At 42.2% G+C, this 21,678-nt stretch overlaps 3 protein-coding genes across 3 annotated transcripts; 1 reads left to right on the forward strand and 2 right to left on the reverse strand.

Moving 5' to 3' along the window:
* Positions 1–352: 352 nt before the first annotated feature.
* On the reverse strand, positions 353–2,452 carry LOC108099236. The gene is made up of 3 exons (XM_017202609.1): positions 2,340–2,452; positions 1,697–1,909; positions 353–1,412 (listed from the first exon to the last, which is right to left on the reverse strand). Exons 1-3 carry the CDS (start codon positions 2,450–2,452, stop codon positions 353–355), a joined length of 1,386 nt encoding a protein of 461 aa, XP_017058098.1.
* Positions 2,453–17,915: 15,463 nt separating this feature from the next.
* LOC108099284 (bomanin Bicipital 1) lies at positions 17,916–18,675 on the reverse strand. Its single transcript, XM_017202675.2, has 3 exons — positions 18,549–18,675; positions 18,455–18,493; positions 17,916–18,402 (listed from the first exon to the last, which is right to left on the reverse strand). The coding sequence occupies exons 1-3, from the start codon at positions 18,604–18,606 to the stop codon at positions 18,212–18,214; spliced, it is 288 nt and encodes a 95-aa protein (XP_017058164.1). The 5' UTR covers positions 18,607–18,675; the 3' UTR covers positions 17,916–18,211.
* A 744-nt stretch (positions 18,676–19,419) lies between these two features.
* Positions 19,420–20,460, forward strand: LOC108099267 (glycine-rich cell wall structural protein). The gene is made up of 2 exons (XM_017202642.2): positions 19,420–19,561; positions 20,080–20,460. Exons 1-2 carry the CDS (start codon positions 19,471–19,473, stop codon positions 20,328–20,330), a joined length of 342 nt encoding a protein of 113 aa, XP_017058131.1. The 5' UTR covers positions 19,420–19,470; the 3' UTR covers positions 20,331–20,460.
* Positions 20,461–21,678: the final 1,218 nt, after the last annotated feature.

Raw genomic sequence — 21,678 nt, forward strand, 5'->3', positions numbered from 1 at the left:
TGCGCGTTGTTTGCTTTTAATTATAAATACATGTAAGCAAAGTAATTTTAACCCTCTTAAAGAATCTTTTTAAATTTAAAGCTTTTGCTAATATTATGAAATACCTTTTATAATTAAATATATATTTTATTTTACCTATATATACCTACTATTTAAATACTACTCGTAAAATAAAAACTAAAACTGGTTTTTAGTGCACCAGAAATTGAAGAGTTGTAAGCCACAAGCGCTGCTAAAAAAATCGGTTGAAAAGTTCTCGCTCATCTGCATTATTCCACCCCGTTTTTGTGCAATGGGTTAATGCTGCAAATCCCCGCTCTGCAACATAGAATGGTGCGCGGGATTCTTGCATTCAATTAATGCGTGTGCGAGTGTAGAAAGCATCGCCGCGTCGCCGTTGCTGACCATCCTCGTCTTCATCCCCATTCCAATCCCCATTTCCATTCCCATTCCCATTGCGATCCCTATCCCTATCCCTATTGCCATGGCCGTAGCCATAGCCATAACCATGACCATCGTCATCATCACCTTGCCGGCGCTGGGCATTATCCAAGTAAGAGCTCACGCCCGACTGAGCGCCCAACGAAGCTGAAGACCACGGTGCGGATGAGTAACGCTGCCTGCCATAAGACCAAGGATGCCGATGGGAGCTCGTGCCGGCATACGGGTTGTAGTGGTGCTGATAGTAATCGTGGCCCGGCTCCGATTCAAAGTCGGGCCGGGACGAGTGGTCGATGTGTGTGCGATTAGGATAAAAGTCGCCGGCGGTCTGAGGTGGAGGCGGAGATGGTCTGCGCTGCCCGTAATTATAATCATCGTCCACGATGTGGGGCCGATAATCATGGGGGTTTCCCTGGGGACTCGATGGGTGCTGCGACTGCTGGTGGGGCTTATTGGCCACCACCACCTCTGGAATGCCAGCGCTGTAGGGCGACTGCAGCACCACCGTGGGCGTAACAATAGAGGGCGGGACACTGGGCACGGCGGCCGGAACCAGAGCCGCCTGATTCCAAGATGACGCCGCCGCCGATTCGGTGGCCGTTGTGGAGGTCTGTTCGCGTGAGTTCATCTCGGCCAATTTGTTGAAGCGGTTGCGCGTCCCGCTGGCGGTGAGCACCATCACGGTGGGATTCATGTCGTTCATGTGATCCTTCAAACAATTCTGCAGCATGTTCACAAAGAAGAAAAACGAGAGCAGCGTCAGTGCGTTCATCACCGAACCGGCGCTCTTCTTCGATTTCTTCGAGGACTTCGTGGGCGGAGGCGGTGGCGGTGGTTGGGGGTGGTGCTGCGGCGGCGGATGGTGCGGCGGATATGCGGGCCCGCTGCCCGCACTGCTCGGGTGGAAGGAGGAGAAGCTGCCCGAGGGCGGTTCGTTCTGCCACTCGTACTCCACCGACGGCTCGATGCTACTGCGAATTGAAACTTGCATTAGGTTTGGCTTTGAGTTTGTTCGGCGTTCCGGTTTGACTTTGCCTTCCCATACACAGAGAAAAAGTAGTGTAGGATGGGTAACTTAACTTTTAAATTTTTTGAAAGATTAAAATGCTTAGGATAGATGGATTTAAATAATATATCATATTGTTGGTTATTCTTTGAGTTAAAGGGCTTTTATATTTCCCCAAATATTTGTTAGGTTTTTTTTTTAATTCTTTTTATTGATTTTCTCCCTGTGTAGGGGTGGCTCTTTGCTTACCCGTAGCCAGAGTGTCCGCTGCCCGCCGTGGTGGCCGCATAAGCACCGCTGTGGCTGCTGGCGGCCGCTTGGATTGGGTTTCTTCCCTGCTGCAACTGGTATCCCTGCTGCCCCTGATGTCCCGGGTGTCCTTGGTGCCCTTGGTGGTAATGGCCCGGGAAGTAGTGGCTCGGGTAGTAGTGGTTGGGATAGTAATGCATGCTCTGCATTCGCCTGCAAAGGAAGGGAAAAGGAAGAGCGGAGTGAGTGGCGAGACGCCGCTCCTGTTTGTGTCCCACATTAGCCATGCTAAGTGCCTGCGGCAGCAGGATTCTCCACCCCCTGCGGCGGCCTTTTTGCTCTGGGCTTGGGGTCACTGGGAGTTGCCACCGACACTTCATCAGATAATCTTAAAGGCAGAGGGTGCACTTAATCCTGTTGCTTGCAATTAATCAATGGAGCAAAGCCTAATTCCTCTACAGATGGTTAATAGAATAAATATATTTACATACAATAGATGAAATATTATAAACCAACTTCCGATTCAATTAACTTTCACTGGTTGGAGTATTCTGTTATTGTTCTTTCTTTTCACAAGAAATTATCCTAATATAATACAAACTGGCAGCTTCTATGAATCGCAGTGCACTTGGCCATGGCTTACGCATAATTATTTCCCGAAATGGCTGACAGCAACGGATGCTGCTGCTGCTGCTGCTGCTGCTGCAGTTGCAAATTCAGCGTATTCGTTGCATGGCCGTGGGGCATCTTCGCCATCTTTGAGTTCGCAATTTAATTGCTAATTGATTTGTGTCGGAACGCGCGAATGTTTATCACTTCGCAGCAGCGGGTTTCATCGTGCTGCTGTTGCTGTTTAACCTGCCATAAACCAGTGGCAACTCGACTGCAGAAGCCGCAAACAGGACGAAAAGGACGAACGGCAGCAGCAACAGGAGCAGCCGGAGGTGGCGGAGAAGGCGGAGAAGGAGCTCCCAACCGCAAGTGACAATGTCGCTTAGGCAACTGGGCAAAGCCTTTCCCAGACACTTGGCTGCCAGGCGGCTATTAACGCAGGTGAACTGAATGGCGGTGAAGTGGGGAGGGGGGAGGGTTTGGAGGTGAGGGGAACTGTCATTGTCAGCTGCTAAGTGAGTTTGGCTACAACTACCAACTGGCAACAGCAACAGCCTCAGCACTACCACTCGATGGCAGTGATGGTGAGAGAATAAGATGATGTACCCAACGGCATTTCTGGGTACATTTAATCACTCAATTGTATATTGTCTAGACCCAATAAATAAATTAATAAATAAGTAAATATAAATAGAATCATATATCAAAAATAACATACATTTATCTTACAAAAAATCATATATTGAAAAATATTTAATGCACCTAAAATCCTTTGTGATAATTAAAATGAACTTCTTGAAATTTGCTTCAAATAAAACAGTATTTGTAGAGTATTTGCACATTTTTATAATTAGTAGTCTGTGCATTTTCCCTTTCAAATGTTGTACCTTATAGACAAGGTGGTACTCCTTGCAACACTCTCCATAACGCGTACCCAACTGCCAGCTGACAATTGCCGGCAAAGTGTTTTGTGGCTGCATCGGCCAACTGACACACACCTGAATTGGAGCGTTGCGATGCATTGCGATGCGTTGCGTTGCTTTGGGTTGCATGCATGCGCTGCACATTTCGGCCAGGGCAGACAATTAGTGCACGACAAAGGCCGGGAATGCTCCTTGGCATCTTTACACACCCGCCCCCGGAGCCCCGGAACCGCCCCCCCGATTCCTGTCAGTGTTAATGACGCTGCAGTCGCTTGTTTATTGCATTAAAAGCTCCATGGATGCAGCGTTATGCATCAGAAATTGTCATAATTGTGCCACGTCTGGCCCTGACTTGGCCACAGTCTGCCCAGCCAAATGGAGCTCGGTTCTTGTGGTCTCTTGTGCGGTTAGTCGAACCCGGCTTTTGGCCAGGCCCACCATCGCCGGCCTCATTCCCTTGGCCCTCGGACCTCGGACTTAAAGATTTATGACTGGGGCTAATAGTTTTCATTGCCAGAAAATGCTTTGATATTGGATAGGGTTTATGGGGTATATTAGTGAGATTGAAGGATTTGAAAAAAGAAAACAATAAAGTTATAAATAAAAGATATCAGATAAATACTGTTCATCAAACTAATTAACAGAAAATGTAGCAAAATTCCGAGAAATTGTTTTATTAGAAAAAAATGTTCTGTAACCAACTTTAATGTTCATAAAAAGTATAACCAATTCGACCACCGAATCTTATATGTCGCTGGCTGTTGTCTTTCGCAAAGCCGGAAACATTAGACTGCAATAACAAATATTTAACATTTCCGCAGCGCCAGCAACAACGTGAAAGCAAGAAAAACAGAATCAAAAGCGTATAATAAATTGCACTGCAACTTTTCCACACATTTCCAGCTTTGTAACGCTTTGATTTGTCGCGCTCCCCCACCCAATTTGCTCCAGGAAATGTTAAGGAAAAAACTATAGAAAAAAGCGAAGGACTTTTGCTGATTCCTCCAAAAAGGAAGCATATCAAAAAGTCAAATGCCTCGAGGGGTTGCAAAATTTGAGAACATAAATGGGGGGCTGTGTTTTTCGTGGGTATGGTGTTGATATTTAGCTTTTGTTGCTGGCGCCATTGTCAACATATTTCAAGCCCTGCTCGCATCGAGACAGAGAGTCAATAACAAGTTGACTCGAACATATTGTAGTTTCCCAGTAGGCGAGTTGCCCACCAACATTTTTACAAGATTTTATGGCCACCGAAATTGGTCAGTGTGCGGCCAAAGAAATTTAATGACTGGAAAATGAGGCATTTAAGCCAAGTGCCAACGAAAGTCTTTCCTTCGGGTTGTTGAACGTGCCCGATATTTATGAGTCTGCATCTGTATCTCCAGCTCGTTCTGTGTCTGCCAGCGATGTCTGTTCCTGTATCTGTTTCTGTTTCTGTTTCTGCCACTGCGTATCTGTGTCTCGGACTGAAGAATGTGTTCAAAGGACAACCGAGGAGGCAGGAGGACTACAGAGCGGTGGCGTACATTAATTGCCGTGATTAACACGTAGGAGCATTAAATTATACGCAAAAGCTGGAGGTAAGCCATAGTCGTACATCTAAATACCCTGTCATGAGTTTAAATTACCAGCAATTAGTGATAACTTAAGATAGATATCTAATTTTGATACAAACACATTATAGGGTAAGTTAGAGAGAAACTTCCCCTTATTTCAATTGAAAGAGTAACCGAAATACCCAACAACTTTCGGCAGTGAAATCAAAAGAAGGCCTAGACATGGCTACTTTAATTATCGCCCATGAAGCTCGCAGTTCATGTGCGTATCCCCACCCCAATTGTGTCTGGGCAAGTGCATAAATCATTTGGCTACATTAGGTCTTTGAAAACCCCAGGCAGGCAGCGCAAAGTAAACTTTTTCGGCGGACTGGGAAACAAAAATAAAAACTCGTTAGGCAGAGGAGCCAGGATGAAAACGAAGACGAGGACTACAAGGACTAAGACGCGAGGAGTACGTGCCTGGACTTTGACTCGGACTAGGACTTGGACTACAAGAAGGACTGCCAGAAGGAGTAGCAGAAGGACAGAGCAGAGTGTCAAGTGTAAAGAAGAACTACTAATCAGCAGTTAATTCTTATCTTTAATTAAGTGCACGTTCCACCCCCTTCGGCAGCCGAAAGCCGAAAGTCCTTGGCGTTTATGGCAGGAGTCCTGGGAGTCTGGCCTCGAACTTTTTGCTCCCCGCCAACACTGTTGTTTGTCCGCGCTCTCTCGGACGCTTTGTCCTGGACAAAGGCCAGCCAGCCGGCATTGTCCTTTGGCCGGCGTCTCTGGTCAATTTAATGAAATAATCTAAGCAAACACTCCTGAAAATTAAGCAGTTTTTTCCGCCCGCTTCCGCTCTCAAATTAAAAATGTAATGCGTTCGCCTTTGTTTTGTTGCCGGCGAATAATTAAATGTGCGAAAGAAGTTGCAGCAACATTAACCCGACATCCGGCTGGCCAATTAAAAAGGCCACGCAACAATGGTCCGGGCGCTCATGCATGGCTTATCCCTCCCGTTAACCCCCTAAACCCTTTAACCCCTCCACTCCTAACCGAACGGTTGCCTAAGACGCTGAAACTTCGACCGGAGTCAGATATATCTGGGGTAGTCCATAAGTCATTACCCCCATCGGAGAACCCGGCCACAGGTAAGAGCTCGGGCGAAGTTGCTGCCGCTCTCGGGCCTCAAGTTGTTTGACAAACAATACACAACATGGCCGGGGGTTTCTGGCCAAAAAGAAAGAAGGTTTAAGGGCCAAAAACACGGGACGACGAGGGCCGCACTCAAGCGTGCCCGTCACATTTTTGCGCTTTTACATCCCCATGCCCCCGAAAACGGAGCATCATCAGATACATGAAAAACATTTTTTCAGCAGTGAAAAGCTGCACTAAAAATAAAATAAAAGATATTTTATTGAAGTGGCGCAGGGGAATGATAGAGTGAAAGGGAAGTGGGCTTCCCCCTCCGAACCCCACCCCCTCTGCTCGCAGATTAATTATGCATCGCTAAAATGCTAAGCCAGGTAGCACCAAAGCACCGAAGCATCGCAGTGGCCCAGAGGCAAATCGCAGGTGGGAGTGGCATATTCAGGTAGAGGGGGTTTGGCAAGGGGAGTATGTAAAAGCCAAGTACAAGCCACAACAAAATTAAAATCCAAATAAAATCACAAAAAATGGTTTTGGGCAAATACGGCAGTGACACGGAAGGACTTGCATATCACACACTGATTTTCATACTCTTATTGTCTGTTAATTCATTGAATGCTACTTTTAAAAACTCATAACAGAATACATAATATATATAAATAATTAAAATATTTTATTAATAAGTATATATTAATAACAAGCCACCACTATATTTTCCATACGTAAGCTGACATTTTTATTCCGCGTGACATCATCAGGAATCAGGTTAAGCTAATTTCCTAATTTTATACTTACCATCCAAGCCCGCCAATTGATAAACCACATATTGGATTATCAAAGGTCATATGCAAATCGCTTTCCATAGAAAATCCTTTAGGATTCCGCGGCAGGAAAGCTCAAATCAGAAATGGCTGTCACAGACAGAGCCAACAAATCATCATGCCTCTTCACACATTGCGCTCGCACACAAGAACCACCCACACACTCTCGCGAGTCGCCCACAAATTATTCACATAAATAAAAAACGGACAAAAAATTAAAATTAAAATAAAAATTAAAAGCTACAGCTGAAAATCAAGCAGCAAACGTCAAAGCCAAAAGCGCGAAGCTGTCGTCGTGTCACTGCACCCGTGTTCAGGTGGGGGACACTAGGGAAGGGGGATTCCCCCACTCACACTCACACACACACACCCATGAGAACACGAGGTGTTTCGAGTCAAGAGACACACACACACTCACACACACGAACACACTCGCTGGCAGCACAGGTGGATGGATTGCGAAGCCAGGAGACGACGACAACAACAACGACATCGTAGTACCCACTTGAAGCGCTTTTAACAAAAATTCTTTTAATTTCCTACTCTTCGTTTTTTTTGGCAACACCAGCCTGTTGGGGTGGGGGAAAGGGACAGGTAGACTAAGTGAGTGCATAAGAAAAGGACGTGTGCTCGATGAGGAGGGAACTTTAAATACTCTGGCGATTTTACTGGAACCCAGGTTAGAGATTATGCGGTATAACTCATTATCCTATTCGAAATAGGGTGTGATAGGGAATCTTATTCAAAAAAACCCCAACGAGTTAATAAAAACGAGATATCCTTTTAAGAGTTATAGAACTTTTCTACTTTTGATAGGATAGCATACCTATAGTTAAGGATATTAGGATAAAATAAGCCAACCAAAATATATAATAACCTTACGAGGTGTGGAATAGAATCACTTTAGAGACAAATGTGGCATTTAGCATAGTAGTTTCGATTGCTTTCCTTGAAATACCTTCAGTAAGAACATAATTAAGAGAAATCTGTCAGCGAGCTGCAGTCTGATTTCGAAATGGTTTTAGATCTGGCCGGGCTTTTGGCCCTCGTGTGTGTTGGCGCAACCCTCATGGAAAATGAAATTTTCCTAGAAGACGATGAAGAAGAAGCGGCGACAACGCTGCATTGTTGATGAACAAGCAGCACGCTAACAAGTCGCCCAGTCCCTCCCCCTCCCCCTTCACCTTCCCCAAAAAAAAAACGAAAAAATGAAACCCATTTCGCCACCCATCCAAACCCCATTTAAAGGGCACCTTTCAACACTGGCGTTGGTACGTGGGCGCTTACATTGTTGTTCTTCCCGCTGTTGTTGTTGCTGTTGTTGTTGTTGTCGTACATGCACATGCCACGCCCCGTTCGGTTCGCCGCCCCCTCACCTTTTCCCCGAGACCGCTTAGAGATGGCTCGGGAAATTATGATGCCTGCGTTTGTTTCTCGTTTGCTGCGCTCATTTTAATTTCCCGATTTTTTTACTCAACTCGTTTATTTGGCCTTCGAAAATTACAATAAAAACTCACTGTGAGCACGAAAAAAGAGCAGCAGATTAAACAGTTAGGGAAAAATAGGAAAATTCAAGTGCATTTTTCACTTCACTTTACGGTGCATTCACATTTTCGTTGCATTGCATACAGAACAGGGCGAAAAAAAGAGCAGGAAAAACTTAAAAACAAAACACAGTTTGAGGGCATCAAAAACCGAAAACGAAGCTGCGGATTTTCGCAATTTGTCCCTTGGATGATGGGGCCAGGTATCCAGGTACCCAGGTACCCAGGGTCCTTTGTTGGGGCAGCCCCCCATATCCCAAATCCAGAGCCTATCTCAACCCTTCGGCAGCTGCCTTTTTGAGAACCTTTAAGGTATTTTTCAGTGCTGTGTAATTTTTGTCATTGTCATCGTTTTGCAGCGAGCGAAACACAGGGATGGTTTTCGGGGGGTTGAAGAAGAAGAGGGGGTTGTAGAGTTCTAAGGGCGGGGGGTCAGCCTGCCAGCCCAGCCCCTCCCACTTTTAGACGTTGTGCAAGAGTTGCACTTTTTGCCGCTGCACTCGGCTGGCTGTTGTGTTAAATTTTTTATAAAATTTGCATGCAAAGTGCATTCGCAATTTTTTGCTCACTTTCTTTTTTGACCATTTTTTTTATTTTAATTTCTTAATTAGTTGCTTTTGTGGCCGCAACGGGGTGGGCACATTATTCACAGAGTTGCAGGGCTCGAAAGCAAGAGTCAAAATGCATTTAAGGGTTGCTCGGGAAGAGACTCTCCCGCCGTCCAGTGGCAGACTTTAAGGCAGACCCTTTCAAATTAGTCAAATTGAAATGGCATTAGGCTTTTGATCTGCGCAGATGGACGGACAGGCGGACGGACGACCTACGCCTTGCAATCAAACCGAAAACTATTTAAAATCTAATTTGCATTGCCGGCAAACAAATGCATAGGAAATTTGCTCCTTTTTTTGGCAGCCTGAAGGAGAAGGAGGCTGCATAATCACAAAAATTTGTCATAAAACTTTGGCAGACGCAAAAGTTTTTGCTGCACAAAGTCAAAGTCGTTGACGTCGTCATTCTCGATGACTCAAAAGGAGATCCTGGGACGGGATTCGGTCTTTGAGGAATTAGTCGAGAGCAGCAGCCATTCCACACGCATCTGCAGCTCGTCCGAACAGTATAGATCCGAAGCGATTACAATTCCTGCATCACAACCAATTTGGCTGCACTCTGCGGTTTTTGAGGAAAGGGGTGTGAAAACTTTTTAATTACCCTCATCAGAGGATTGCAGGCCTCGACTCAAACCAAGTTTGGGTTAAGGAATGGGAATTCGCATTGTGACTAGTCGGATGTGAGACGTATTAGATTGAAACTTGTATTTTCTATGATAATTATAATACATTCAAGTAACAGTCAGATTATCATAGACAAGTAACCCTAATTGATTTTAATGCCTGCTTCATAGTTAGGTTAGTTTATCAAACGATTCGAAATCTATTTATCTTTACTAGTTCCATGAGTCAAACTCCCTCAGTGTAGAATTCAAAGGTGGCGAGTTCAATGACTGGCGGCACCTTGAGTCCTCGAGCGCCTTGCACTTCCTGTTGGCAGCGGCTGCCAACCTTTGGGAACCCATTATGGCCAGGATGAGGAGGAACGGGCTCCGACTGGCTGCTAGAATTATGACGCAAATTGCAATTAATCAGCTGCCTGCCATCAATCTGTGTCACTGGGCAAAAGGAAAGCGAAACCCGATTGCAGTGCCACCAAAGTGCGGTTAGGTGGCGGGCATAATGCAAGTGACAGTGGCCGATGCTTATCGCACTCACTGTGGCAACTGTGGCAAGTGTGAAAAGCGAAATTCTCAACACTTGGCAAACAGAGGCGGCCTGTGAAATGAGTCGATCTTATCTGTAATTGCTTTCGCTCCAAGACATGGCTAAAATTCATCGCCAGCTGCACTTTAAGGAAATGACCCAAATTAGACGAGAAATGAAAAAGTTTTTGCATTAGCATGCCGCATCCATTTTGTCTTCAGTTTTGAGAGTTTTCTTAGGGGTGCACTGAGCAATAAAAACAGTATAGAAGTAAACTTTAATATTGTAAAATATATTTAAATTTAGTATACCTCAAATCTACTTTTCAAATTCCCCTTTTTGCTTATTAAACATTGCTTAGCAGTTAGTTTTGGGGAAATATTTAAAACTTACCAACTAGTTGCACAATTTTCCTCCTGTGTGGCTTAAACTTCAAGAAATCGGCAGTTTCAGAGGTTTTTCGAGGGAGTCACGTAGTTGGAGCTGCCACGCTTTCAGGTGGCTTTGATATAGCTCTGGCATAGCTGCAACTATACTATATGGTATGTGCGGCATATGCACCCCCACACGTATATAGGAGACATCTTATCTGTATCTGCAAACAGACACAGGACATATCTGCCGCTCACACACACACACACACACACACCCACCAACTCTCTGCGATGTCAGTCAACAGACAAACATGCCAAGATGTTGAATTTGTACTTCCGCTTCTTCTTGCTTTCCCATTTTTCCGACTGCACCTCTTTTTCGTTTGGCCCGAGGCTGGAAAATCAGTTTTTCTGTTGTCGCACGACTTGAATTCCTGATTATGCTGCATTTCCCAGCATTGCATAAAAAATCATTTTCGCAAATCAAAAAAAAAAGGGCAAAAAATATTTCAAACACACATTGAAGTGGCATTAATTATGCGTAAATGAGCTTAATGCATCAATTAATCAAATCAAAGGCGGCAGTAGCCGATGGGCAAAAACCAGAACCATCCACAGAACTGCAGGCTGCAGGATCCCAAGCGCAGTTCCTCATCTCACCTCGGGGTCCTGGCGCTTTGTCGCGCACAAAAGCGCGAACTCGCGTAAAACCCAACTCTCTATTAGCTCAACATGGGTCACGTCCTGAGAGGTTGGGGTTTCGAAGGATTGGGGGTGGAGCTGGAGTCAGCTCTAAGCCAAGGCAATTATAGTTCCCAGTAGGGCCTGTAAGCTATTGCTTTTTCAGAATTTATTGCCTTTTGTTTCCCAATCATTTTGTTACCTTTAACTATCCTCAAGCAAAATCTTTAATCAATGCCTACGATATATTTATTAATATAAAAACTAAATTTAATTTAAAGATTAAATGAAAGTAACATCAATAAATTAAAATAAAAAATTTAAATCTATTATTTCATTCAAGGAATAAGTAATCAATTTTAAACCGCTTTATTTAAAATATTATATATCTATATAAAAATTTCCGTAGCAGTGAACCTTAGTCAGACATTAACCTTCAAAAGCTTTTCGTAAAAGTGCCACAGCAATGAGATTTTTTCACAGCTTTCGCTATGCCGCTTTCACAACCGAACAGCTTTTGCGAAAGTGGTGAGTTTATCAGCTACCTAAATGCTGTAATTTGGCAGCATTGTTTTTGACTCTATAAATATACAAAATGTGTTTTCAATTACGCAAAAATATATTTGCCTTTAGCTACCTTGAGCAAAATATACATATTAAATTCCCATAAAAAGATTCTCCTAACCATCGTGCTTTAGCTCTTAAGTCTTGTTAAAAAAATGGATTACCAAAGCTGAAGCTTATACATTTTCCTTTGATTCGATCTCACTGAAACATGCACAAAAATTGCACTTCCCTTCGCGCAAAGTTTTAAATTAATCATCAGCTGGATCCGCCGGCAGTATGAATATTATAATCGCAACTAAACCAGCTGTGCTGCTCGTCAAAACGCCAGCGAACTGCCAGAGTGCCAGTTAAGCCATGCCAGAGTTTGGCTAAAAGCAAACAAGCAGCTTGTCCAGAATGTGCTCAACGTCGAACTGCTGGAGTAGCCTCTGAACAAACTTTGGACACCACACACCGAGGACCTCGGTTGGAGCATAATTTCGCACTTGCACACACACGCATGTGAAGTGACCACTGAAAGTAATTAATATGCAAGCAGGGGCTCCCCTGAACTTGCGGTTTTCGATTCCAATTGAACCTTAACGTATGCATATAGCCTGCCGATAAACCCGAGCGCCATTAGTCGCTTGAACTATGTTTAAAGTTGAACTACGTGCGAGCATTAACGCCATGATGAGCCGCCATCCGCCGCCAATTATCTTTATGGCGTCAGACTATATCCGAGACTATATCCCCACCGCCCTCCCCTTCCCTCCGGAGCCCTGTTCTTTGAGGTGCGTAAATCTGCGGAATCCAGGACGACAACGCTTAGCAACAACGTACTATATGTACGTAACCATAGAAAGTGGGCTGCGACTTTATGACAGCAAAAAGTGCGTAAGTCTGGGTGGATTGGGGCTTTCAGAGTGTGTTTGTCTGATGTCTGCGGAATTTCTGTGGCCTTTAACTGTGAGTTCTTTAAAGATTAAGGATTAAAAAAATATCACATCTTGATCTCAGAAAATGTAAACTCAAAAAAACAAACATACACAAATTATTTCTCTGATTGAAATAGTAATGACGGGAAGTAATTATTTATTATAGGGATACATCAAATTCAACCATACAATGATTTACTGACCTTGACATGTAATTGAGACCACAATGAAATAAAATCCGGATTTTGGTTGACAAATGCAATTTAATGTTTAACATTAATATATGTATATTCCGCGTGTTCATTGTCCCGGCAACATGCATATTTTATTCGCTTTGTAGGGCAAAAAGGCAATTCCGTTGGCCCATTGTCATTTTAAATGGTTGTCAATAGATGGCCAGCCTGTTTTTATCACCTGTACACATCGCCGAGCCACGATTGTAATTAGTTTTGGCGATGGCAAACATCCCAGCCTCGTAATTATCCGGCTTTCCCAAAGAGCGGAAAACAAAGCACTTTGAAGTGCCACTGCCAGCTGGAAATCTATTAGCCTACCTGCCCGGCTCAGCTTCGATTGAATGAGATTCCTTGAAAGTCTAACTTTGATTTATGCGCCGTCACGCGGCGACAGGCAAACATCACTAATGACGACAGGAAGTCAACGGGCGCCAGTAGCGGTTGGATGCCAGAAAGGAGGGGGAAAAGGAAAGGGGGGAGGGAGGCATCCACTTTCTATTACTCTAATGCTATTAATATCACACCAGGAGGCATCAGTCGTAATTGCGACTCGAAGGCGACGTTTCAGGGACTCCATGCAAAATATATTGCATTACGCAGCGAACACAGTAAACCTATACAAACAGCAGTGAAAGTCTGTTTGTTTTATTGTTGTAAAACTTTTTAATATATCAGAATTGCTGGCCCTTATGCTCCGGCCATAAAGAAAGTGCCACCGGGGGGCGAGGGAGCTGGGGTGTTGGTATAGGGGAGCATAAAACTCATGGGCCAGCTCATATATCTGATGGGGCCTCGGCACTTTTATGTCCCACATGGCTGCAGTTAACCCCTGGAAAAAAATGGATGGCGCATAGCCAATGCGCCGGGAATTCCTCGTCTCGAGTGAGAAAGCCCACTTAGAACAGGGCCATTATCCGATTGGCCAGAAGGGTGTTATTCGGCCCGAAGAAAAACCCAAGACTTGAAGCCTCACATGCGGTTTAACTGGAGGCTTCCCCTTGAAACCTTTGCGGAGCATTGCTTTCTATGAAGTTCGAAATTTATTTGAGCTCTTAATAGGCAATTAAATGCGAGCATTGAGAACTGACTTTTGTAAGTCATATATGATAATAGCAATAAATAATTGAAAATAAAATTTATGGAGTTTGGATACCTTTATCAAAATCAAACCAAAAATAAACAAAAATAAACAATATAGTTTAATTAAGAGTTTAAAATTATGTTTACTTAAATTTTAATTATTTTAATGTTTTGTAACTTAAAAACCGACATACACGAATTTTAAATTTTTTCCAAGCTCGTGCAAGTAACTGAAAAATTTAATTACGAATCAAACTTGTTTGGCTGGAAATTATTAGTTACACACGCTGTTACCTTATCAGGGTTTCGGTTTAAATCAGGTGTGTAATTAGGTAATTAGCTAAATATATCGTGACCGACCAAACTTTGACCCAACTCAAGCCATAAATCCCCCACGGCTGTCAGAAACAAATCACTTTCAGCGCTCTCAGGGTCAAGTTCGCAACAAAAAACATAAGGGAAAACCGTGCAGACAGGCGACCATACCCGTTTTCACAGGTGAGCGGGAAAACTGACATTCGAGTGCATTGACAGTCGTTCGGTTGGAATGGCATTGAAGTACTGATTTAACCAATGGTTGTGTGGCTACCTTTAAGTCCCTTTAATATGCAATTGGGCAAATTATAAGTTCAACAAAGAGAACATCCAACAGAGTCTAAAATAAGCTCAAAAGCCTCTCTCCAATTGAATTAATTAGCAATTCCGGCAAATTACAAGCTTTTATAAGAGATTATGTTATTATCAAATCCTTAATAATGAGGCGCAAATGTGGAGTAAAATCATTAGAACTGCCGAGTAAGCCTATTAATTAACTGACTGGTAAGCTTGTTATAAAAGCAGTCCGAAATCAAGTGGCATAACTAACATCAGGCTTAGTAGAAAGTCCATCGTAACGAAAAGCTGTAACATTGTACTACTCATTCACTAAATAAATGTTTGCAATTCAGCAGCAAGTTAAAATTGGCTTCATAACAGACTAAAGTACATCCTAAATAAAGTGCATCGCATGCTGCACATCATTAACCTCCGTTTATAACGCATACGCCACCGAGACCAATGGCTCTTTGGCACTGCATAGCAGCAACAATACCCACGAACTCCTGCAACAGTTGCTCCGATGAAAATCAACAAATCCCGATGCTGGAAACGCCGAACTGTAGCATACATTCGTGCATACATCAAGAGCTGTGAAATGGAAAACTGCCAGGTAACAAAAGGAAATTTTCCGTTTTACTGCCTTGACTGATAGCATTCGTTTTCGGCGCTGCTGCCCCTGTTGAATTCTTAATGAATGAGTCAGCACTGCCCCATTTCCGAGATATACATCCGTCCGAGAAATGGAGAGTGATTCGACTGCCACTAACGAAAAAATAATAAAGCGAAAGTAATAACCTTTGGGGGCTACACGTCTGACTCAGTTTGCACGAAGCTGGCTGAATCCGCGATTCATTAAGAAGCTTTTGGCTAAAACAACTGCAAGGCAAAATATGGCTCAAACCCTTCGTTTCGCTTAAAGTCATCATATTTGCAAACAAATACCGCCGAGATTTTCTGGCAAAAGTTAATTATACTGAATACACATTTACTCCATCATTTGCTTACGCTCAGTTGGCCCACAAAAAGTGTAATTGACAGCGAGAAAGATGATGAGAAGGACTGTTAATTAATTTGCAGGATCCAATTAAATTAAGACTTTTCTTGATCCAAGCTCAATTAATTCATTGTCGCATGGGTTACATGAATGACAAAAATGGTTCAAGCGAACTCGTATTTAATTGCGGTGTTGTCGACTAATGTTGAACATGTTCATTTTAAGCTGTCTGAATCTTCGTGTAAATGTCATTGAACTGCTCTGAATATATGCAACATGTTGCCTAGATATTTTCACAAGAATTTAAACTTCAGAAAGTTTTACCTCGAAAGTTTCAGCTACATTTACCTAAAACTGATTTTCTTGAACAACTTTTTTCTTCTGCCTAAGGAGTCTTAAGTTGGGGATTTCTTCAGATGTCAACTTTAAGTTAAACTTTAGGTGACCTTCATATTCTGAACACATTTCTCAGACTTGTTAAACTTAAAGATAAATTCCTCAAAAGACTGGCAGTTGCAAAAATGTTTAGTAAAAGTGCGGCTTTAAAGCCCTTTTAAAAGGTTTGAAAACTGTATCAATCAAATGCTTTGAATATGATTTTCTACCCTTAAAACATTCACCTTTATGCAAATAACTCTTGAGATTATTTGGCACTTCCTTCATTCAAGGAATTTGTAACTTTTGGCCGGATACCCTGATTCCTGGAAAATCAAGCTTTGATTTACAGATGTCTGCCGCTTGATGCATTTTAATTACGCATACGCACTGTTTTTGGGGGGAAAAAATCCTGGCATAATCCTCTCGATAATGGAATGTTGGTAAATCGAATTAAATTTATTTATTAAGGTCTCCCGGCACCCAGCGGAAATTCAGCAAACCGAGAAGGAGGTATAGCAATGACGGGGGAATGATAATAATTTAAACATGCTATGTAAATTTGCTGTGCGGCTGGGGCTATCAAATAAAGCTCAACCAGTGGCAGATATAAGAGTTCGGCAGCACGTGACGGTATTACCAAAGGCGCCATCCCAATACACAATACACACAACACACAACACTTGAATGCCCAGAGAAACGGACACACAAAAATAAATCAATGTTGGCTTCTGGCGAAGCACTTGGGGGCCCAAAGCATACGCAATTTATTTTAAAAACCGGAGAAGGAAAGCTACTATTGTGATCCAACTGGCTCACCTTTCACCTGTGCCCCGAAAATCCCCTTCTAATTCAGCACAAATTAGGCACAAAAGAAAAGAAATTGACCTGAAATCAGATACAAGACAGCATAAATTCAATTGCGAAATTGCGTACGTTTTCCACCTCAAGGTTCTTGAGTTGCTAGGCTAATTTACTACCCTGTATGAGCTTGCCTCCTGGTTCCAAACTGCGGTTGGGAGGAAATTTAATATCAAATTAAATATTCCCAGGTTAAAAGCATTTAAGTCAGAACCACAAGCATTTCCCACCCTTGTTGAGTGCAATTAATTTACATCTAAGAGTTGAAGAAATGAAAAGCCATTCGTCGTTTCACTTTTTGTTTGTTTCCTGTGGAAGAACTTTAACAAAATTAAGTATAAGAAATCTTTAAGTATAAGAAATTTTTTTTAGATTAAAATACATTGTTATCTATTGACTCTTATTGTAAATAGAAACTGAAACTGGTTGAAAGCATACAGTTTTTCATTTCAATGATTAAATCCCATTTTGTTTTAGTTCAAACAATGCAGTTATTAAATAAAACGTTCAACAAGAAGAAGGCACTTTATAAAACAATTTAGCTGAAGTTTTAAATTCAGTATGTGTATCAGATTCACTCTAAACTTGGCTGGAATACTGTATGCCAAGTAGTTGCTTGAGAGCAAATATTTGAGCGGCTTCTGTTTGTTGTTTCTGGGGCAGCATAACGTATACGCAACGTGGCACGCGCAACGTTAAGCTCATTTACATCAGCGCGGCGTTTTCAACGGCATCGCATTGAACCGATAAGGTTACGTACATCCATTGGCGCATATTGCACGGCTGGTTACTCGCATTTGATTATCGATGGTGTATAAGACCCAGGAGGCCAGGACCACTCCTCCAATTCTGTGTCAGCCAACCGACGAACTAGCTGCTCCTCAAACAATCACATCCATGGGTAACATGAATATCTGTACCTTGCAGCCACGAAAACTTTTCAGGGACTTCCTTCCGTTCGATTCAGACAGATTCCATTTTTCGAGGGCACGACAAAAATACCAGTGGAGGGAAAACATCGCTTTGAAAAATGTAACGCTTTTGTTGCGACTTTAATGCGCAATTATTGAAAAGCGAATGGGGAGAAGCCAATGCGAACAAACACACAGCTCGAGCTCCACTGCAAACAAAGTGTTTCACACTATTATTTAATTAAAAATAAAAATTATTTTGCAAAGGAAAATTCATACAAGTTTTCAGCTGACAACTTTAATACTAGAATATTCAAGTTTTAGGTATGTAGTTTTTGCAAGTGCAAGTGCTTGGGCCACTAACTGAATACAAGCACTCGTGTTCCCATCGACTGATGCTCTCTGCTCGCGAAGCCATCACAATCATTGCATCAACTTTACACAGAGAGCGCGGAGAACGATTGTCGATGCTTTTAACCAAATGAACTCATGTCGTACATAGCCAAGTATAAATACAATTGATTGATCAGGGGAAATGTGTAAAATTTTAATCCAGTGTGGAATTTAATGGGGCACATTTAATAGTCCACGTTGCAGTGCTGGCACCGCCCATTGACGATGGTAGTGCCTCCCCTCCGATAAACAGTGGTACCTCCTTCGCCTCCTCGGTTTCCCCGGGAGATGACCACATTACCACTGCTGCCTGGCGAGGAGAAGCTGCGGTACTCCTGCCCGTCCAGAATGACGCGTTCTCCATTCGGATTGGGACCTGTTCGAGTGCATAATTACTCATTGCATTCTCTAAGTGCAACCGAACTTACAAGTCAGGCAGACTCCATTTACGACCACAGTGTTTGGAGCTGAAAATGATAGGTAAACATCAATTAGCGTCAGAAGCAATCGGATCGAGTTTACCGCCGATCAGAGCAGGAATTATAGATAATAAGAGCACCACACAGGTAAGGTACTTCATGTTTAGGCCGGTAGATGACTGACTAACTCAACTCTCACGCCGCTTATATAGTCCGGCACTCAATACGATCCGTATCAAAATCAATTTGCATAAGCTTGAACCTTAGCGGCAGTGCGCTGCTTTCGAGGGGTTCTATAGACATATCCCAATAAATTTCCCCCGAACCCTATCAATCCGAATTCCATGGGATTTTCCACAAATGGTTCTGATACAGCTCGACGTAATTGATTTCCTTGAACTTCTACAAAGAAATTTACGACAGTCACGCCCGAAAACGCAGTTTATAATTATTGTCAGACGTTCCAAACATGAATGGCAAGCGATTCCAGAGAATCACTCCCCCGTCACATTAAACCATCTATCTTAGAAAACTGGTTACAGTCCCAAAAGTCGTGACTCGTGAGCAAATCGTACCGCGACGATCGCGCATAAAAAAATGTTTTTCGACAGACAAATCATTACTGGATTATAACTCATTTCTCATTAAAATTTTGGAAAAAATTGCAGAAAGTAAAACGCATTTCGGAGTTTAATTATCAGTCATTGTTTTTATTGGTAAAAGGTTAAAGGTTATAATAAGAGCGTAGTTACATTTAGAATATGTTTCTAAACAATTAATAAGCAGTAACAACTGAACGTAGGGCATCTAGTAAACTCTATGACCAACAGCGGTTTCTTATTGTTTTTAAATCTGTGGGCAATTCCCTGCTGAGATTATTACCTACATAGCGGCTTGTTTATACTGCGAAAGTTCTTGGCGGCGATAACGTCTGATTGAGTTCATCAAGTGCATCGTATATAAGCGGCTGCTGTGAATCGAACCTGGTCCAGACCAGTTCGACGTTTTGATAGACCAGCAGCACAATGAGACACCTGACGGCATTCGCGATTCTCGCTTTTTCTGCCCTGGCTTTAACGGAGGCGGCTGTGTACATCGGCGGAGGTTGCTATGACTGTAAGCTAATCCCCATTTATTTGCGTTATTCTCTGAAAAAGTTTTTCTTCAATTTCCCTCGCTCGTACGTCAACATCAAGAGCTTAATCAAAAAGTATTACAGCCTTGGTCTGACCTTTGATAAAACGAGTATTTTAAAGTAATCTCGAGAAACTCATTTGCAAATTCCTCAATTGCAATTTTACCCGTAAAAACAAAGAAAACTAATACAGCAAATATTTTTAAACAATAAATGTATTCCACCTTCCTTGCTTTCACATAATCAGAAAGCTTTATCAAAGAGAATTCAGCTTTAGTTTGACCTTTGCAAGCCTTTGATTTAGCTAGTAAATAAGCTTGAGAAAACCATATTGAAAAAAAATACCGGAATTTACTATTTAAATAAAAGTTTTTGTTCGCTTTGAGAACCATTTTAAATTATGTGGAATTTATACAGTATTTTTGAAATTATTTGTGTGTGTTTTAAAACGTGTGAGAGTTAATAAGTGACCTTAAAATAATTTAATAATACTTTTTAGGTAATCCGCCCGGAGGCCAGGGACCCGGAGTCTACACAGGTGTCAATGGAGGAGGCGGAGGTCGACCAATAGGCGGTGGAGGAAACTATTACAACAATGCTGGAGGAGGCGGTGGAGGAGGTCGGCGTCCAGTCTACTCGGGCAACTTTGGACCTGGCTACAGCAATGGTGGTGGCGGTGGAAGAGGAGGAGGTGGTTACGGTGGTGGAGGAGGATACGACGATGGTTTTACGCAGGTTATAAGCGGCTGAGAATGTAATCTATTAGCTTTGTCGCAGTAAGCCCCGCAAATTAGCAAACGTCGGCAGATTGTATATAAGATAAGGCCCGAGCTTATAAAATGCATTATGGCTTAGCTTAATAAAATCTAAAAATACCAAATCTAGAAAATTTTTAAAGAAAATATACAACGTCAATTTAATTAAAGAAGCATTATTGGTTGCTCATTCAAACACCTTTGCAAACACAATGACAGTTTTCACCACAGTATTTAAACATTTAATTACAGCTTTAGCAAGAGACTGCCTTAATCAAGCGTGTTAACCTCGCTTACCCGTATTTACATTATCTCATTAAGGGGATAAATACGTTTAATTCATCTGTATAATAAGGGCTTTTTGTCAGCTTTGTGATAGCCACTATTAACAAGTTATTCATTTTTCTCTATTGAGTTGACAAAGTGTAAAAATCAAAATTGTTGCCCACAATGTACTTAATTAAGATTTGTTTACACATTTCAGCTTCAGTGCTCTCATCACAAATACAAGGTTGCAACAACTTTTTGCAATCATCAAAGGGTCGTTAAAGAATTTACTATCATAATTCTCGGCCCCATTCCATTGATTTCACCACACTACTTAAAGGAATATGCCCTTAAAAAAATCGTACAAAAAATGTACTTAGAGGGCTTTAAAGCAACCCAAAAAAGAAAATATGAATGCTACGATTGGAAAAGAGTTCGGGTTTGAGTGGCCAAAAGTCATAAATTGATGAATGAAATGATTTTTGAGTTTTTAGCCTGTAGGATTTACACATAACTTCGTTGAATTTCACCCAGGGGAATGCCTGCAGGTAAAATGGGCTTATAGCCCTTTGACTTAATGCTCCAATATTACTGACAATTTCATATTTATTTGCGAATGCAAATTGGCACGGTAGAAGTAAATAAGTCGCTTTTTGATGTAATGCAATCAAAAGCGAACATGCTCGTAAAGTGTTTTATTTAATTAGTTTTCATTGAGCCCCTCGCTTTGCACTCAGCATTGAAAGTGCAAATTTCATATGCAGCTGCATAAGTAAGAAGTTAAAGCCATATACAAAAGTGTAACAACTTTAAAACTGGCATCGAATATTCACTCTAAGCCGTTTAAATTTTCTGATTAAGGCGTTAGTCCGGCAAATGGAAATATTTCAAAGCATTTTTAAATCGAAACCCCTTTACTTATCCGCCATAATTACACATTTCGCCCTTGTTAAATATTCACCGCATCGAATTTCCAAAAGTTTGGGGCAAAGAACGGTTCTGGGAATCCCACCGCCACTTAATTGAATCAATTACCAGTTGAATTTTTGTTTTTGCAAGGGTTTTCGTGAGCTAAA

Source organism: Drosophila ficusphila, unplaced genomic scaffold (assembly GCF_018152265.1).
Source record: "Drosophila ficusphila isolate 14025-0441.05 unplaced genomic scaffold, ASM1815226v1 contig_791, whole genome shotgun sequence".
Lineage (NCBI taxonomy): Eukaryota > Metazoa > Arthropoda > Insecta > Diptera > Drosophilidae > Drosophila > Drosophila ficusphila.

Bases quoted from the DNA above. Each gene is read 5' to 3' on its own strand.
- LOC108099236 (XM_017202609.1), bottom strand. From the start codon at position 2,452: ATGGCGAAGATGCCCCACGGCCATGCAACGAATACGCTGAATTTGCAA. The intron at 1,910-2,339 runs GTAAGCCATGGC...CTTCCTTTGCAG, and splicing joins ATTTCGGGAAATAATTATGC to GCGAATGCAGAGCATGCATT. The intron at 1,413-1,696 runs GTAAGCAAAGAG...TTCAATTCGCAG, and splicing joins AGCGGACACTCTGGCTACGG to TAGCATCGAGCCGTCGGTGG.
- LOC108099284 (XM_017202675.2), bottom strand. From the start codon at position 18,606: ATGAAGTACCTTACCTGTGTGGTGCTCTTATTATCTATAATTCCTGCT. The intron at 18,494-18,548 runs GTAAACTCGATC...TATCATTTTCAG, and splicing joins AATTCCTGCTCTGATCGGCG to CTCCAAACACTGTGGTCGTA. The intron at 18,403-18,454 runs GTAAGTTCGGTT...GCACTCGAACAG, and splicing joins AAATGGAGTCTGCCTGACTT to GTCCCAATCCGAATGGAGAA.
- LOC108099267 (XM_017202642.2), top strand. From the start codon at position 19,471: ATGAGACACCTGACGGCATTCGCGATTCTCGCTTTTTCTGCCCTGGCT. The intron at 19,562-20,079 runs GTAAGCTAATCC...AATACTTTTTAG, and splicing joins CGGCGGAGGTTGCTATGACT to GTAATCCGCCCGGAGGCCAG.